We start from the raw sequence: 18,901 nt of genomic DNA on the forward strand, positions 1-18,901 counted from the left end.
GGGTGGATGCTCTGAGTATCCTTTTCTTTCTTTATAGAGGAGGAATCTGCGTCTCCGAGAAGGTGAATGGTCCAGGGTCACATAACTCATCTCAAGACTCCAATTTAAGCAAGCATTTATTAAAGGCCCCAGAAACACCAAACTGTTTGGAAATGGAACCAGTGAGACTTTGCCTTTCTCTCCAAGTATACAGCTTTGGGGCCTTTGAAGGGGGAGCTCAAGCCCCACTGGGCTTTTTTCTTTTTCACACATGGGGTGCTTTCCTGTCTGCACACTACCTAGGGTTTTTTTTTTTCCTTTTCCTGACACATCCTGGCTCCTCTCTCCACTTGGCAAATCCTGACCTAAAGTACATTTCAAATGCCATCACCCTCAGTTGACAGTGAGGCTATAGTTTTATAAAATTTGAAGCCTGATTCTATGGGAGGCATCAAACACCTAATGACTCAGTTCTTGCTTTCAAGGAGCTTATCTTGTACCAATGGGAGACGTTTCCTACACTAACATAATATATGCAAAATAGACTCAGTCACTGGGGAGACAGAAAACACTAATGGAGGAATGAAGGCAGCTTTCTTATGAAAAGGTAGAGCCTAAGCTGGACCTGGGAGAGACAGGGATTCCAAGACACAAAAGGAGGATGGAAGGAGAGCCGTTGAGCTGAGACAGGATCTCTGAGCCCTGGGAGGCTATAGTGGGGTCATAATTATTTGTATCCCCATAAATAGTAACTAAGAGGTCCATTCAGGCCTATTATTATTATTATTATTTTGACAAACCGAGGAGGTGGTCTAGGGAACTGGATGAGTGGAGAAAATTGGATTTTTAAAAGTATATTTCTTGTTAGATCTGAACCATACTGTAACATGGATGGCCACTGTCTCATCTGGAAACTCCTGGGTCCCAGATAAAAGTTCCTTCTCATCCTTCATCCTTGAGAAGTTACATTTCTTATATAACTTGGACTCGAGAACAAAACTCCTGCCCACACTTGGGATGCACGTGGCCTCCCTGAGCCAGCCTGCTTGCCTGCCTACCACTCTGGATGCCCTGGACACAAGCTCAATCCTTGGCCTCCATTTCCACTGAGGGTCTTTCTTCATCTATCCCTAAGTCACACAGTGTTAGCCCCCTCTTGTAACAGAGAGGGAAACAGGCCTGAAGAAGCCCCTCAGCTCCTTGGGCTCTGAGGCTACTGTGTCCTCCCTCTGGGACCCCCCTTCCCCTTCACTCACTGCCTCTAGCCTTTCCTCCCTGGGCTCCCAGCTTCTCTGAAAGTCTCCTCCTGCCCTCATCTTTGGATCTCTCCCCTGGGGGTGGGGTCACTGCCCAAACTCTTTTTTGACTCGGTTTCCTCACAGTAAAATGGAGCTAGCAGAGCCTCAATTCGATGCAGCTTTGTAGCTCCCACTGTGTGCGAGGCCCTGTCTAGGCTTCCAGGTAGCATTCCCGCCCGCCCCCCCCCCCCGCCCCCCCCATCTCAAGATCCAGTCCCACCTCCGCACCTCTATCCAGGCTGTGCCCGCCTTCCCGCCCCTCCCCCCGCCCCCGTCAGGAATGACTTCAATCAATCGAACCCTATCTATTCCCAGAGGAAGCCCACCCCAAGCAATGGGAGCTAAGTTTCTTCAGGTCCCGCTGGCGGCTGCCTCGAGTTCCCCATCTATAACGCGGGCTGCAGAGCCTCGCCTTCCCCGCCCCTACTAGCGAATGCCCGGTCCTCAGTTTCCCCGTCTGGAATGTGGGCCCTAAGAGGGATAGGGCGCCAGGCCTAGGCCACGGCACAGCAGGCGGGCTCGGCCCACGCGCGGTCAGGGGTGGGAGTCCCGTCCAGCCCTGCCTCCCTGGGGTCGCCTCCCCCGCAGAGGCCGCTCACCCTCCATCATCTCCTGCGACTGCTGCTGCAGCCCCGCGCCGCCCCCCGACGCCATGTTGGTGGCTCTTCCCTTTTCCGGAAGCTGTCGCCGCAGATTCTCTGCCAATCAGGGATCTAGATTTGGCCGCCGGTTGGCCAATCAGCTCCGCGGCAGCCCCCTCCCGGAGCGGCGTCAGGCGCGCATGTGCAGTGCCCGCACCCTCCTGGGAGTTGTAGTTCCTACGGGAAACGTGACAAGGAACTTTACCAGCGTGAGGCAGAAGGGATGAGAGGGAGGAAAGGAAAAGAAGGAAAAAGGGGAGAGGGGGAAAGAGAAGGAAGGAGAATCAATGAGTAGGTAGGGCTGAGAATTACGTCCAGAATAGGAGAACAATGGGGATGCTGAGGTGGCCTCCCACTACCGAGTCTGGGCAATGTGCTGGAGATCAGCACCTGCTGGCAAACAGGTGTGCCATGGGGTCAAGTACATCCTGTCTGGGGTTCCTTCAAACGCTGATCCATTCTCCTCCCCGAGGTTTCCTTTTCCGAGGCTCCATTTGCTGGACAAGGAGGTGGAAAGAAGCTTCTTTGGTTTCTGGTTCAGTTCGTAAAGCTCGAAATTTATTGGTCTTAGAGGGGCCTCTCCATCCAAAGAGGTCAAGTGGCTGGAGACCTTGAAAGTCTGCCTGGCAGTCCCACACTCAACAGAGGAGTCCTGGGGTGTCTTCAGGTTAGGGCCTCCTTTAAAGGGAAGTCTAGGCTCTGTCCTCTTCATTCATTCAAGAGAAGTTTTGTGAGCAAGGACTTTCTTTTCTCCCTCCCTCTTTCCCTTCTACTCTCTCTCCCTTCTACTCTCTCTCCTTTCTACTCTCTCTCCCTTCCTCTCTCCCTTCCTCTCTTTCTTTTTCTTTCTTTCTTTCTTTCCTTCTTTCTTTCCTTCTTTCTTTCTTTCTTTCTTTCCTTTTCTTTCTTTCTTTCTTTCTTTCTTTCTTTCTTTCTTCTTTCTTTCTCTCTCTTTCTTTCTCTCTCTCTCTCTCTCTTTCTTTCTTTCTTTCTTTCTTTCTTTCTTTCTTTCTTTCTTCTTTCTTTCTCTCTCTTTCTTTCTCTCTCTCTTTCTTTCTTTCTTTCTTCTTTCTTTCTCTCTCTCTCTCTTTCTTCTTTCTTTCTTTCTTTCTTTCTTTCTTTCTTTCTTTCTTTCTTTCTTTCTTTCTTTCTTTCTTTCTTTCTTTCTTTCTTTCTTTCTTTCTTTCTTTCTTTCTTTCTTTCTTTCTCCCCCCCCCCCCCACATTGAATTCAATATAATTGAACTGGCTTTGGTTTGATCGTTAAAGTCCTTCATGACCTTGTCCCACTCTCTCTCTTTCTAGTCTTCTTACCTTTTACCTTCCCTTCACCCCTCAACCTGGTGACATTGGCCTTCTAGTTTTTCCATGAACAAGGCACTCCATCTCTTGGCCCCTGTCACTTTGACTGGCTCTCCCATCTTTCTACTGTTTACCTTCCCTGGCTTCCTTCAAGCCCTAACTAAAATCCTATCTACACAAGAATCGATATCAATCTTAATTTTAGTGCATTTTCTTTAGGTAGACTATTTCCACTTTAGATCCTGTCTATAGCTTGTTTTTGTGTGGTCTCTCTCATTACACTTTGAGTTCCTTAAAGACAGGGGTTGTATTGCTTTTCTTCAAATCTCCCAGAGTTAGCCTGGCACAGAGTAGACACACTTCTTGTTGCAATGCAGCAGAAAGAGCAATGGCCTTGGAGCTAGAGTATTCGAATCCTCTCTCTAGTAGACTCTTTGTGTGCCTTGGGGTGGTAACTTGCAAAGTGGTGTGTGTGTGTGTGGGAGCTGGCCTAACTGACCTCTGAGATCCTTTTTAGCTCAAGATCTGGGTTCCTCCAGAATCCTAGGCCCTAGGAGATCCAAGGTCAACCAGTCCCACATGCACTGGCAGCTTCAGGTAGATGGAGACTTCGGGAAGGGTGGCATTTCCTTTGTGTCTTCATTCACGAACCAGAATCTGATGAAGCCCCAGCCAGGCCCTACTCTGGAGGAGCTGGAGTTCTCCTGCGATGGGAATTGAGGGATAACAAACAAGATAGAGGCATGAGGGCTGAGGTTCCGAAGGAGAGGAGAGGCCGGCTTCTTTTGGCTCCTGGTAATGGGCCCTGGGAAAGCTGCGTGGAGGAGGTGGCCCTGGTGCTGCACTATGGCAGACGGTGAGGAGATCCAAGCACACTCCAGACAGAGGGCACAGCCTGGGCCAATGAACGGAGGCCCTCTTCCTGGCATTCCTCCGCTTAATTATAAGTGGCCCAAGAGTCCTGCCGCTGCCCAGGAATCATTCTCCCCAAAAGTCTGTGCTCGGCGCAGGAGTCCAGCTTTAAGTGCCAAGGGCTGGGGCTCCAGTTTAACTGCTTTGGAGAGCGCCGGCTCTATTAGGCTCAGCCGGCCCCCGTAATCCCGCCCCTTGCGTCCCTAGCAACCGTCGGTGCACGCAAGTCCCGCCTTCCTGGGAGAGCGATTGGCAGGCCATCTCTGTCACTCTCCTCCGGGCCCTCATCCCAGCCTGTGATTGGTCTGCGGGCCGAGCAGGCGGGAAGCGGCCCGCTTCTGAGGGTGGGTGGGGGTGGGAGCGAGAGCTTTGAGTCCTTTCCGTTGGTAGGTGGGAGCCATCCTGCCCGCCTACCCGCCTGCCTGTGTTTGCTTTTGTTGCGGGCGACCCTCAGGTAGGCCTCAATTCCCGGCTCCTGTTCGGGTAGGGGAGGTGAGGCCTCAGCCCAGAGGGAAACTGATGCCCGGGGTCGCTCTGCCTCGGTGTCCTGTAAACCGAGGGGATGGGCAGCCCGCCCCCCAGGGCCTGACTGGAGTAGCTACGGGATCTGGAAGCCTCACCTGAGAGGAACAGCTTGGAGGGGGGTGGGGAGAGGTCTGTGTGCCTTCGCCTCGCTTGGCGGGTGTTCTTGTGGATGCGTGCATGCCCTGGCACGTGGGTTGTAGACATGTGTGTCTACGTATGTGGGCACGTGTGTTGGGATGGGTGGACATATGGGCACCTCCCTCTCTGCAGGGACGTCCTTGTGCCCCGGTGCCTTGGCTACAGACAGGACAGGGGCAGGCCTTGGAGACAGCTGGCCAGCCCTCAGGCCCTCTCCCAGGCCGGACAGTCACCTCGCCTGGATGTGAACCAGCCGACCCTGAGCAGACCCTCCCTGCTCCCAGGCTGCACGCCTCTCCTTGTCTGAGAAAACACTCCAAGGGGCCTTTCTTGGCGTCAGAGGCCCTTAATAAACGGGTCCTTGTCTCTACTGTAATAGAAGATATTTGAGGGCATATTTTGATGGATCCTAGATAACTAATGGATCAGATAGTTATCTTCTTTTGCCTAACCTCCTCCCTTTTGTACCTCCCTCTTCAGAAGCCTTTCAGCCTCCCCTCGCCCTTTCTTCAGTCTCCCTCAAGTCACTCAGTATGAGCTGTGAGGTTTCAATGAAATAGTTCTTAATCTTCTTTGTCAAACAAGGGATTTATTAGGGGAAGACAGGACAAGGATGGAGGATAAGGTAAGAGAGGTGGGATATCCCTGTTTTCTACAATGAGTGTTAGGTTGAAGGATATTGAGAGAAATAGAGCCAGGCAGAGAGAGATGTAAGGACTATTGTCCTTTTTCTTTTGCCTTCAAGACAGCCAGGTCACCTCCAACTTGATTATCCCAAGTCCCAGAGATAAACCCAGCTTCTTCCTTCACATCAGCCAGAAAGCCCAAAGACCTTCAGCCAAGTCCAGCAGTTGACTTGGCTCCAAACTGCTTTTTTTTGGTTACATTCCAAAAGGAATCTTCATTTGACTGACAGCTGACCCATCTCCAGCTTCTGTCCTTTGCATGCGTTTTCTTGTAATTCTCTCTTCTCCACACTACTTTCTTTATCTGTTTCCATACCTTTCTCCTGTGCCTCAATTAAGTGAACTAGTGAATGAGATAAAATTAAGTGTGTTGGAGGGTGGGTAGAGGGGGACCATCCAGCTCACACCCCCAAATAAGAATGGAATTTGTAAGCAAGTCTGTTTTAGTTTCAAGGACTTGTTGATTATTCATTTGTAGATTTAGGAGCAGACCCGGGGAGTTGGGGAAATGGGAGGCCCATTATACTTCTAATCTAAAGACATCCTGATACAGGTCAAGGAACAAGGAAGGCAATATATCACTCTTCAGACCTTTAGAAGCTAAAGGAGTCACTTTGGAGGACATGGCTACCTCCCCATAACCTTACCCCTCCCAAGTAGGGGTTCCTGATGAGTTCATGCTGTGGATCTTGCTGTTTTCTGATTGGGGTAGAATTCCTGCCTAGATTGTAAGTCCTGGCTCTCAGGCAATGGGGGTGGAAGGGTAGGGAGTCTCCTGTTGGTAACCTATATAATGTCTGTATCTGCACCCTTGCATTTACATTTGCCACTAGGACATTTTCCCTTTCTCATGAGAAAGAAGAAATATACTTCTGTCTCTTCTACTCTTACTTTCTGACTCCAGATTTTTAATTTGAGTGGGGTAGGTGTGTCTTTTTTATCCCACACATTAACAAGGCATATTCCATTTATTTTCCCTTTGATGTGTGAAAGGAAACTCATTATTCTCTGTCTATTTTGAGTTAACACTTGGTTAACACTAATTTAAGTACCCCTACTTAGTACCTCACCAGACGCTTAATAAGAGTGTTCAAAGGCATTTCCTAAAGTGGGTAACAACTCAAATCAGTCAGGAAATTGTGAATCCTTTTGATAAGAGTTTATACCTCCAGAGGATGAGAAGTGGATCCCAAAAGACACTGCACCACTAGGTTTGGATTGCTTGGTCAATTGTTTGTCTGGTGCAAATCTTTGGTTTTTTTTTTTCTTCTAGAATCAATATGGAAAGCTGGGTGGTTGACTTTGTTTAGATAGCTAACTTGGCTGGAAGTCTTGACATATTTTTAAATTCTTTGTCATGAAGACATACTATTTGCATGTTGCATATCAAATTTACCTTTGGTAGAGCCCATTTCTTGAAATTTAGCCTTGATTATGGCCAAGAGATTTTCTTTAAAAAATATATTTTTAGTTCTGAATTTTTTCCCTCCTTCTAACCCCTCCACTGTCCATTGTGAAGGCAAAAAATGCAATACCCATTATACATATGAAATCTTGCAAGTCATATTTTTGCATAATCATGTTCTCTACCCCCTCCCCAAGCAAGAAAAATAGAATAAAAAAGTATGCTTCTATCTGCATTTTGAATTCATCAGTTCTCTCTCCAAAGTTAGATAACATTTAATATCATGGGTTCTTCAGAATTTTTGTGTATCATTGAGTAGCTAAATCTTTCATAGCTGATCATCATTACAGTATTGTTGTTTCTTTGTACAATATTCTCCTGGTTCTGTTCCCTTCACTGCATTTGTTCACACAAATCTTCCATGTCATTTTTTCTTTTGTTGACTTTCTTTTATTATTTTTTCAATTATATGTAGAAACCATTTTTTTACAGAAATTGGGGAAAGATGGCAGAGTATAGCGTGAGACTATCTCACACTCTGACTTTCCCTACAATAAAAATAACACCACAGAATGCTAAAAGCAGCAAAAATTGATAAAAGTCAGGAGTGAAGTTGAGAAGCCAAGGCCAACTTAGGATGAAGGTCTCTGACTTCCTTGGTCTCAGTTTCACCAGATAACAAATACCCTGGAGCAAACACCAAAGAATCAATAAGTAACAAGCCTTGTCTGTTGGTCCTAGGAGCTTACATCCCAGTGGCAGATACTGATAGAGTCAATAGGCAGTAAGCCTTAGGAGTGGTTTTATGCAACTTTGACCCCAGAGCTCCCCAATTACCCATAGCTGGGGATTGACCTCTGACCAGGGAATGACTTGGGAGGGGAATCAAGAGACAAGTGTATTGTCCAGATACTTCTATCCCTGGCTGTAGTTTCAGGAGAAGAAGAGTGAGGAGGGAGCAGAGCACACACCAGTGAGTGGGGTTGCTAAGGGGCTGTGGCTCTGTCAGCTTTGGTTATTCTTGGAGAGTGGAGTTCTTAGTTACTGTCAGAAAGGAGAAGTGAAATGTTTGCTTGCAGTGGCAGAATTGCCAGGGGCTCTGGTTAGAGCACCTGAGGTCAATCACAGACCTGGATTTGAGCATAATTTTGGATTATAGAAATTGGAAGAACTAAATAGGGCCCAGGAAATAACAAGCAAAAAACTTCTGAAACCTGAACTACCATTCCCCATACCCTGGGAATAAAGCCTGACTAGCATAAAGTTAACAATCAAGCCTATTGGCCTGGCTGCTAAAAAAAATTTTATAAGTGAGTAAGCAAAGGAGAAAACCTAACTATTAATAGCTCTTATAGGGACAGAGAAGATGTTTCATACTAAGAAGACAGTGAAGTAAAAATACTTTTTTTCTAAAATAGCAAAAAAAAAAAGTTAATTGTAACAAGCTCAGAAAGAGCTTTTGGAAGAGCTCAAAAAAGAACTAAAAAACAAATTATAGAGTTTGAAGAAAAATTAGGGGAAAAAAGAGCAATGCAAGAAAACTATGAAAGAAAGATCACCCAAATGGAAAAAGTGATCCAGAAATTCATAGAAAAGAATAACTCATTAAAAATTAGACTTGGACAAGAGGAAACTAGACTTCCTATGACAATAAGAAAAAACTGCCATAACCCTCCTCAGATGTCTCATTTCCTTTGAACAGTACTTCTCCTATTCATGTCCCTCTCCCAGAAACTTTCTTTATCCTCTCCCTTTGCCCTCCTACTTCCATATTGGTCTACCTTTCCAAAGGTTACTCCCTCTGTCTTCCCTTTTAATTCTTATTCTATCCACCTTTCCAGAAATCCCTTCCTAATCCCCATCACCATGCCCTCCTACTTCTTGATTTGAATTCAATTCTAAAAATCTTTCTTGTTCTAAGAATCCCTTTCTATCCTCTAACTCCTTCTTTTTTCTTTATATGTACTCCTCTGCCCAGCTACTCCCTTACTTATCCCATATCTCTCCTGTTTCTCTGTACACTAAGAAAAATTTTAACCTTTGTTATGAAAAAAATTTAATCTGAAGGCTTATTATGAGATTTATAAGCATTTATGAATAGAGAGAGAACAGATGAAGCCTTGATGAGTATAGACTTCTAGTACTACCAGCCCTTCACCCTCTCTTCCCCTTCTCCATGACAGTTCTTCCACTCATTCCTCCTCCATAAGAGATAGCCATTCCACCCTACCATTCCATTCCATTCTCCTTGATTCTTCTCTCCATACATACCCTTTCAGAATACCCAGACATTGATGCCATTCCCAGGAGTCATAGATGACATTTTCCTTCTTTAGTTCTGCTTGTCATTTTTTATGGTGTAATAGTATTCCATTACAACCATATACCACAAATTGTTTAACCTCTCCCCAGTTGATGAACATCCATGCAGTTGCCAGTTCTTTGCCTCCACAAAAATAACTGCTAAAAATATATTTGTACAAGTAGGTCCTTAATGATCCTCTGGAATATAGACTCAGTAGTGGTATCGCTAGGTTAAAGGGTATGGCCCATTGGGTATAGTTCCATATTGCTTCCCAGAATGGTTGTATCAGTTCATAGTTCTACCAACAAGTATATTAGTGACTGGCTTTTCCCACATCCCCTGCAACATTTATTATTTTACTTTTTGGTCATATCAGCCAAACTTATGGGTGTGAGGTGGTACCTGTAAAAATTAAAATTAAATCTCAATAATAAAAATTATTATATTTTTGGAGATTTTTTAATGATCATTAGAAAGAAAGGAATAAAGGGATACAAAAATGAAGACCACGTGCACATGGCTGATCAGCCAGTTCAAACACCTGCCTTACCGCCACCAAGCTCACTGTCATCATACCAAAGAGAGTGAACAGGACTGCCCACTGAATATTTATTTCCTGTCTACAGGAAGTACAGAATGACAGGAAGTCAGTGGGTTCCCAGGAAATGTTGTTCTTTTTTTAGGATAACAGATTTTCAATTATACATGCCCTCCTGAGATCTGTGGAAGACTAGTCTCTCCAATGGATCTTGTAAACATAATCAACTTTTAAAATTACATTAATTTGGGGATAAAAGGGAAAAGAACAAAACCAATGATTGCTCAGCGCATTGACAAAAAGTCAGTTAGGGGGAAATTCCCTTTGGCATAAGAGTATACATACAAAACAAATACATGCAACCCCACACAGTTCAAATCACCACGTCCCAAAGTTCACTCTGGATCTTCTGGTGCAGTGTGTGGTCTGTAGAGGCATCATCATGGTGCCTTCTCCAAACAGTTCACTTTCTAGATTTTTAGAGGTAGCATGTTTCTTATCTTAAAATTACTCTCAAAAAGAATTTAAACTTTGCATTTTAGAATAATTATAAATTCCCCCCCCCTCCCAAAGAGGGTGTTGAAAAACATAGGGATCACTTAGGGATGCATGGTTGAGTTATGAGGTATATGAATCAATTAGCAAGAGAAATAAAAAATATTAAAAAATCCAAATAAAAGAGAAAAGATAACTTCTGGATGAAATATAGACTATCAAAGTCTTATGTGTAAAAATTCTAAGTAAAAGAAAATAAATCTATAACAGGTCCTAGAATCAGGGCCCAATTAAAGTGATATCTATCCTCCAAGTCTGTAGGACAAAATGCAGTAATATTTCACTTACCCATTTTCAGCCAAGACTACAGGAAGTTGCCATACTATAAGAGAGAAAAAAGAACTAGATTTTTGTGTGATAGGGAAGTGTCATTCCCTGGTCTGATTTTACCTTCACTCTTAGGGATAGGGGGAGCCGGGATGATAGCCAAACTTTGGTATTTTGTGAGTATTTCACATAGTGTGTGGATACAAGGTGTCTTGCATCTTAACATATGTCAAGTGCTGCAACCTCGAGTCTCACACTAGGTACAAATCATTTTGTATTGGCTTAGAAGTTCATCAATCCTACATGGATTGTTTGTCCTTTTTGACCTTGTGCTCGATTGGCACTGTGCAAGTAACTTTATGCTTCTTTGGCACTGTGCAAAGGTTCTTTTTGTATTCCCTTCCCTTGGAATCAGACAAATCATTAAGCAAAGTCCCATAATTTTGTAAACAATCAATGGCATAATTTTGATAGTCTAAAAGCTTTTGGGGCATGCATTGATATTATAGAAAATGTATTTTAAACTTATATTAATGCAAAATCAAAAAAGTTAAAGAAAATCTTCTCAATACTGGTGACATGCTTCAAATACAAAAAGGAGAGAAAAAATAAAACTGAAATAGTATATTGCACATGCAAGCAAAAACAATAATAAAAAAGTTTTTAAAAATCAAAATATATAGCTTACAATCATTGACATACTGTGCCAGCTAAGGAAAAGTAGAGTACAAAGGTTTCTCACCCAAAAATGAGATCCATGTCCTCCTTTCAAACCTGGCCACATGATCCACTGTGAGTGCAAGCAAATGATTTTCACAAAGTAATAGTTTTTTTTATAAAGAATAGTAATACAAATGGTAATGCACATTCTAAAAGTATCAAAATCCCCAAAATTCTAATACCCCCATTTAATGACAATAGCAAACAAACCCATTCTCATATTTTTACATGACTCTACTGTATAATATTAGAAGTTAATGAATACTTATCACAAGTTTTTCAGGTGTAGCAATGTTTCAACCTTGACTGAGATATTATTAAAAATCTATTACTGCCATCATTATAAAAATGTTATAGAGTAGTGTAGAAAAACTAAATCTCTGTACTGTTGATGTTGGGTCTAAAAATGTCACCAAGAATCTAGATCATTCTGGTGGAAGGCTATAGTAAACTGAAGAGTTACAAATGAGAGTTGCTCCCTCTTGGGAGCTATCCAGGGGGGCATTTTTTCATAACTATAGATAGTTTTAATTTCTTTGAGAACTACCTATTCATAATCTTTGATCATTTATCAATTTGGAATGTCTCATATTATGAATTTGACTCAATTTTCTGTGTATTTGAGAGATGAAATGTTTGTCAGAGACCCTTGCTATAAATTCCCTCCCCCCAATTTGTTGTTTCTCTCCTAATCTTTATTGCATTGGTTTTGTTTGTGCAAACCCTTTTAAATTTGATGTAATAAAAATTATTTCATTTTTTTGTCATGTTCTGTGTTTCTGGTTGGGCATAAATTCTTCCCTTAGTCATTGTTCTGACAGGTACACTTTTCCATATTCCCCTAATTTGTTTGTATCAACCTTTATTTCTAGATCAAGTATCTATTTTTGACTTTATTTTGGTTTGTGGTGTGAGATGTTGGTCTATGCCTTATTTCTCTTATCTTTGTTTTCCAGTTTTCTCAGAAGTTTTTGTCAGATAATGAGTTCTTTCCCCAATAGCTGGAATCTGTGGATTTATTGAACATTAAGTTACTATGGTCATTAATTACTCTGTGTTGATTTCTTAATCTATTCTATTGATCCACTACTTTGTTTCTTAGTTAGTACCAAATCATTTTTATGATTACTATTTATTTATAGTATAGTTTGAAATCTGTTATAGGTAGGCCTCTTTTCTTCATTAAAAAATCAATACCCTTGATATTCTTGGCCTTTTGATTTTCCATATGAATTTCATTATTATTTTTTCTAGTTCTTGGAAATAATTTTTGGATAGTTTAGTATGGCACTGAATAGGTGAATTAATTTAGGTAAGATTATCATTTTAGTTATTGGCTCAGCCTATCAAGGAGCAATTAATATTTTGCTAATCGTTTAGGGGTGACTTTATTTGTATAAAAAGTGTAATTAGGTTCATATCCTTTCTATGGTTGTTTTTGTAAGTATACATCCAGATATTTTGTATTATCTACAATTATTTTAAATGCGGGTGACTTATGTTGGTTTATATTATATCCTAAAACTTTGCTAAAGTTGTTAATTGTTTATAGTTTTTTGGTTGATTCTCTGGGCTTCTCTATGTATACCACCATATCTGTTAAGAGTAGTAATTTTATTTCTTCATTATGTATTATTATTTTTAAAACCCTTACCTTCTGCCTTAGAATCAATATAAAAGAGAAAAAATGCAAAATGTAAAATAAATAATTTTGATTACATTAAATTTAAAAGTTTTTGTACAAACAAAACCAATGCAACTAAAATTAGAAGGGAAGCAACAAATTGGGGGAAAAAAACCCTTCATAACAAAAAATTCTGACAAAGGTCTAATTACTCAAATTTGTGAAGAGTTAAATCAATTGTACAAAAAAACAAGCTATTCCCCAATTGATAAATGGGCATGGGACATAAATAGGCAATTTTCAGATAAAGAAATAAAAACTATCAATAAACACATTTTTAAAAAGTTCTAAATCTCTTATAATCAGAGTAATGCAAATCAAAACAACTCTGAGGTATTACTTCACACCTAGCAGATTGGCTAACATGACAGCAAAGGAAAGTAATAAATGTTGGAGGGGATGTAGCAAAATTGGGACATTGTTCAGTCAGGAATTTGCAACTTTATTTTCTCCTCAGGCACTGGCTGAGTAGGGTGGAGTAATTTTAAAAGTTCTTAATACAATCCTGACCAAGAACCTCCATTGTTTAAAATGGGGAATAGCTTAACCAAATCTTCTAATGTACAGTCTGAGCAGTTTTAAGATTCACACATGTGATCTGGAACGACCTCCAGAAACTGATGCAGAGCGAAAGGAGCAGAACTAGAGAACATTGTACACAGAGACTGAAACACTGTGGTACAATCAAACATAATGGACTTCTTTACAAGTAGCAACATTGCAATGATCCAGGACATTTCTGAGGGACTTATGAGAAAGAACACTGTAACCAAGAAAATGTAGTTTGCCAAGACTGTGAATTGCCAAAACTGTAAAGGTTTCAGCCAAACTGTAAAGATAATTTTTAGTGTCTTGATTTAAAAATCTAAAATTAAGTGGTCGCCATGGGAAAATTCCCAAATATGAAAATACCCAAGTCAGCTGGGTTTTATGGAGAATTTTAATTTAATATAAATGAAGGAATTAAGAGAGAGAGAGAGAAAGAGAAAAAAGTAGAAAGGTCCTAGGCCAAATGGCCTAGGCCTGAGCCTAAGGGAGAGTGAGTCAGTCTTTATCACTCATCACAAGATTGTCTTCAAGCAAGCTCCAAACCTCCAAACTCCAACTCCAACTAACTTCCGATCCAAAAACTCCAAACTCCAACTAATTCAATTTCTAACTCCTCTTCCTTTTAAAGACATTTTCTCTGGTGTCACCTCCCCTAAATTTTCACATATACCAATCACAGTAGATGCTTTTTCCCAGGACTGCTCATTCTTAATTCATATCTTTTTTTGTTCTCACCTTCTCTGATTGGATAAAATCTACTGAGTAATTCACACCTCTTTTGTTTAGCTTGCCTTTTGTAAGTTGCTTGCCCTTTTAGTGATTAATTTAACCTTTAGAGAGAGGTACTTAGCACCTTTTTGTGTTAGATCTAAAAATAGACCTAGCTTAAGGTTCTAGCTTTACTATAAGTATGAGTTAGGGACTTTTCATTGTTCAGTCAGGAGTTTGCAACTTGATCTTCCCCTAAGGCACTGAGCAGGGTGGAGTAATTTTAAAAGTTCTCAATACCTTCGTGACCAAGTACCTCCATTGTTAAAAACCGGGAATAGCTTAATCAAATCTTCTGAAGTACAGTCTGAGTAGTTTTAAGATTCACAACACTACCCACATTCAGAGGAAGATCTGTGGGAGTAGAAAAACACAAGAAAAATAACTACTTGATCACATGGGTCAATGGGGATATGATTGGGGTTATAAACCCTAAATGATCACCCTAGTACAAATATCAATAATATGGAAGTAGGACTTGACCAACAACACATGTAAAACCCAATGGAATTGTGCGTTGGATATGGGAGGGGGTTGGGGGGAGGGGAGGAAGAGAACATGATTTTTGTAATCCTGGAAAAATATTCTAATCAGTTAAATAAAATTTAAAAAAAATTTTAAAAATTGATCCATTAAAAAAAGAATTAATATACTGCAGAATAGCAGTAAGGGCTAGGCAGTAGGGGTGGTGAGGGCTAGGTAATGGGGATTAAGTGACTTGCCCAGGGTTACACAGTTAGGAAGTGTCTGAGTCTGGATTTGAACCTAGGACCTCCCATCTCTAGGCCTGGCTCTCAATACACTGAACTCCCAGCTGCTCCCTTCATTATGTATTCTAATTCATTCAATTTCTTTTTCTGCTGTTATTGTTATCACTATCATTTCAGGTACAGTATTAAATAATAGTGATGATAATGGGCATCCTTGCTTCACCTCTGATCTTACTGGGAAGGGTTCTAGTTTGTCCCTATTATGGACAGGTACAGATACAGATAATGCTTGTTGAAAGTTTTAGATAGATACCATTAATCACTTTAGGGAAAGCTCCTTTTATTCCAGTATTTTCTAATGTTTTCTAAGGAATGGGTGTTGTATTTTTCCAAAAGCGTTTTCTACATCTGTTGAGTAATATGTTGTTTTTTTTTTTCAAAATCCTACCTTATGTCTTAGAATGAATGCTGTGTATTAATTCCAAGGCAGAAGAGTGATAAGGGCTAGGTAATGGAGGTTAAGTGACTTGCCCAAGGTCATACAGCTAGGAAGAGTCTGAGGTCATATTTGAACCCAAGTCCTCTCATCTCTTAGACTTGGCTCTCAATCCACTGAGCCACCTAGATGCTCCCTCTGTTGGTTTTTTACTTGATATGCTTAATTATGCTGATAGTTTTTCTAATATTGAACCAACTCTTCATTCCTAGGGTAAAATATGGTGTATGATCATGGTCATGGTGTATGATCTTTGCGTTAATAATGTTATAATCTCCTTGCTAGTATTTTATTTAAAAATTTTGCAATACTGATTCATTAGGGATGTTGGCCTATAGTTTTAGGTTATTCTGGTTTATGTAACAGTACCATATTTGTGTTAGAAAAGGAATTTTGGAGACTGTATTCTTCCTTATTTTCCCAAAATGTTTATGTGGTATTGAAATTAATTGTTCTTTGAATGTTTAGTAGCATTCACTTGTGAATCCATCAGACCTTGGGCCGTTTTCTTAGGGAATTTTTTGATGGATTGTCTAGTTTCTTTTTACATGATGGGGTTGTTTCAATATTCTACTTCTTTTGCTAATCTGGGCAGTTTATATTTTTGTTAATATACATCTTATTTCACTTAGATTATCAGATTTATGGCATATAGTCAGGCAAAATAATTCCCAATAATTGCTTTAATTTTTTCTTTACTGGTATTGATTTCAACATTTTCATTTTTGATATTGGTAATTTTTAAAAAATTAAATTAACCAGTGTTTTATTATTTTAAAAAACTTCTCATTTATTAATTAAGTGATTTTTTTAAACTGTATTTCTCCTTTAGATTTTAAGGATTTACGACTTGTTGCTTAATTGGTCTTTTTAATTTGTTCTTTTCCTAGTTGTTTTAGTTGCATGTCCATTTTGATCTGCTCTTTCTCTATTTTATTTTATTTTATTTACTTATTTTTTAATTTTTTTTAAAACCCTTACCTTCAGTCTTGGATACTCAATACTGTGTATTGGCTCCAAGGCAGAAGAGTGATAAGGGCTAGGCAATGCGGGTTAAGTGACTTGCCCAGGGTTACACAACTGGGAAGTGTCTGAGGTCAGATTTGAACCTAGGACCTCCCGTCTCTAGGCCTGACTCTCAATCCACTGAGCTACCTAGCTGCCCCCTCTTTCTCTATTTTATTGATGTAAACATTTAGAGACTGCATCCCTTAAATTATAGTATGTTATCTCCTTGTTGTCATTCTCTTTAATGAAATTATGACTTGTTTCTATGATTTCTTCTTTGTCCCTTGCATTCTTTAGGATAAAATTATTTAGTTTCCAATTAGTTTTTAATCTTAATGTTGTCCTTCGTTGAATGTGATTTTTATTGCATTATGGTCTTTAAAAAGAATGCATTTACAATTTCTGCTATCACTATTTTTGAACACATAGGCCCTTTTCCTCATTCTTTGATGTCTTTGGGATATAGTCCTAGTATCAGTACTGCAGGGTTAAAGAATACACACAATTTTATTACCTTTAGGCATAAAGTACTTCCAAATTGCTCTGTAGAATGGTCAAACTAGTTCAGAACTCCATCAAAATTGCATCAGTGTCTCTATTTTTCCACATCTCCAACATTTGCTATTTTTCTTTTCTGTCATGGTAGCCAATCTTTTAAGTGGTACTTCAGAGTTGCTTAAATTGCATTTCTGTAATAGTGATTTAGAGCATTTTTTCATATGATTATAGATAACTGATTTCTTCTTCTGAAAACTGTTTATATCCTTCAATCATTTATCAACTAAAGAATTGCCCTTGTTTTTTTATAAATTTGACTCCATTCTCTATATATTTGAAAAGTGGGACCCTTATTAGAGAAACTTGCTATGAAACTTTCTCCCCAGTTTCCTGCTTTCCTCCAGAATTTGGTTGCATTAGTTTTATTTGTGCCAAATCTTTTAAATTTGGTGTATTTAAAATTATCCCTTTTGTCTCCTGTTGATGAAGAAATTCAGCCTGAAAGCCAAGCAGCCACCCCCCTCCAGTTCACTCCCTGTTTGCACTGTCAGTCTCTTTTCCTCAGCCTGAAGGCCAGACAGTCATCCCTACTGCAGCTTCTACAGCGTTCAAGACAAGCCGGAGGCAAGACCAGAGACAGACTATAAAATGTCTGTTCCCCCAATGCTGGGGACCTAGGGTGGGAGATGTGATCTTTCTCTGAGCCCCCATGTAATAAACATCTTTCTTTTTTCATTCTGATTGTCTTTTGCATTTCCTGCACCAGACTGATGATTTTCGGACCCTCTCTGTCTTTTATTTGGTCCATAGAACTTAAAAGAAAACTTATCCATGCCCCCCTAATTTGCTTATGATAGATAACATTCTTTATATCTAAATCATATGCCTGCCACCCGACTTGCGACTCCAGGGTTCCTGACAGGTGGCGAACTATCATTCAAAATAAATAACAAAGGGAAGACAGCTTAATCATTACAGTCATGGGACTGCTTTGCATCTCAGAGCTGCTCCCCATTCCCAGGCCTAGGATTTATTTTTATACCCATTTTCTTGGCAGGCAGATTACATTACCTAACACACATGTTCAGAGAGAAGATAATTGGAAAAGTGATACATTAACTTTTAACAAATCACTTGATTAACATTCTATATTTTTGTATTGTGATAACAGACAGAATACAAGATAAATGATTTTGTCACAGGTGGCTTACTAGGGAGTTTGAGTTACTGATTTGTGTAATTGAGTCACTGAGGCATACTGAAGCTTAGTGTACCCGTACTATACCTGTACGTATTGTCTGGGCTTCTATGATTGATTTGTGTGCTGGCTTCATGAGAAAGTTTTGGGCTTGTCCTGTAGCTGCAGTTTTGCTGGGAATTATGTACCTAAGTAAAAGTTAACCCATGAGAGTCTTTTGGGGATTGGGTTTAAGGGTCTGATCTTTTGGTGATGTTTTGGAGAATTAGGGTACATGTGTTTTGCTCTTGCATTATTTCTTTTGAGGTCATGTAAAGGGGATAGAGAGGGCAGTCACATCTTGCCAAGGACCACTCTGTGGTCTCCCCAGCTACCACACGTGACTCTGTCAAGGCGTTGTGATCTGATGGCCCCCAGCATATGCCCATTTTGAGTATATCTTGGTACACAGTATAAGGTGTTGATCTATGCCCAGTTTCTGCCAAATTGATTTATAGTTTTCCCAACAAGTTTTGCTGAATACTGAGTTCTTGCCCCAATATCTTGTATCTTAGGATTTGTCAACATCAGATTACTGTACACTGTGTGCCTAATCTATTCCATTGATTAATCTATTTTTTATCTGTTCCAGATTGTTTTGTAATATAGTGTAGATCTGTTACTGTTAGCCTTCCTTCCTTAACTTTTCATTGATTCCCTTGATTTTCTGGACTTTTTATT

General features: G+C 40.5%; 2 protein-coding genes across 5 annotated transcripts in view; one reads left to right on the plus strand and one right to left on the minus strand.

Moving 5' to 3' along the window:
• The window catches only part of PPP1R7 (protein phosphatase 1 regulatory subunit 7), a 29,855-nt gene extending 27,166 nt beyond the window's left edge, over positions 1-2,689 (minus strand). The window contains exons 1-2 of one of the 3 annotated variants that reach the window (XR_008914272.1): positions 2,309-2,680; positions 1,877-2,095 (exon numbers count right to left, since the gene is read on the minus strand). Coding sequence is in view for 2 of the 3 variants with exons in the window: in XM_056808620.1 (XP_056664598.1) it covers positions 1,877-1,931 (55 nt within the window). In the remaining variant the exon portion in view is untranslated. Of the gene's footprint in view, positions 1-1,876; positions 2,096-2,308 lie in introns of all 3 variants that reach the window. The other 2 variants (XM_056808620.1, XM_056808619.1) reach the window with 2 other exon arrangements.
• Positions 2,690-4,450: 1,761 nt separating this feature from the next.
• Positions 4,451-18,901, plus strand: part of PASK (PAS domain containing serine/threonine kinase) — a 96,292-nt gene continuing 81,841 nt past the window's right edge. Inside the window, exon 1 of one of the 2 annotated variants that reach the window (XM_007502410.3) lies at positions 4,451-4,585. The gene's annotated coding sequence lies outside the window, so the exon portion shown is untranslated. The remainder of the gene's footprint in view (positions 4,586-18,901) is intronic. The other variant, XM_056808613.1, reaches the window with a different exon arrangement.

This window comes from Monodelphis domestica, chromosome 8, assembly GCF_027887165.1.
Source record: "Monodelphis domestica isolate mMonDom1 chromosome 8, mMonDom1.pri, whole genome shotgun sequence".
In the NCBI taxonomy this organism is placed as follows: Eukaryota; Metazoa; Chordata; class Mammalia; order Didelphimorphia; family Didelphidae; genus Monodelphis; species Monodelphis domestica.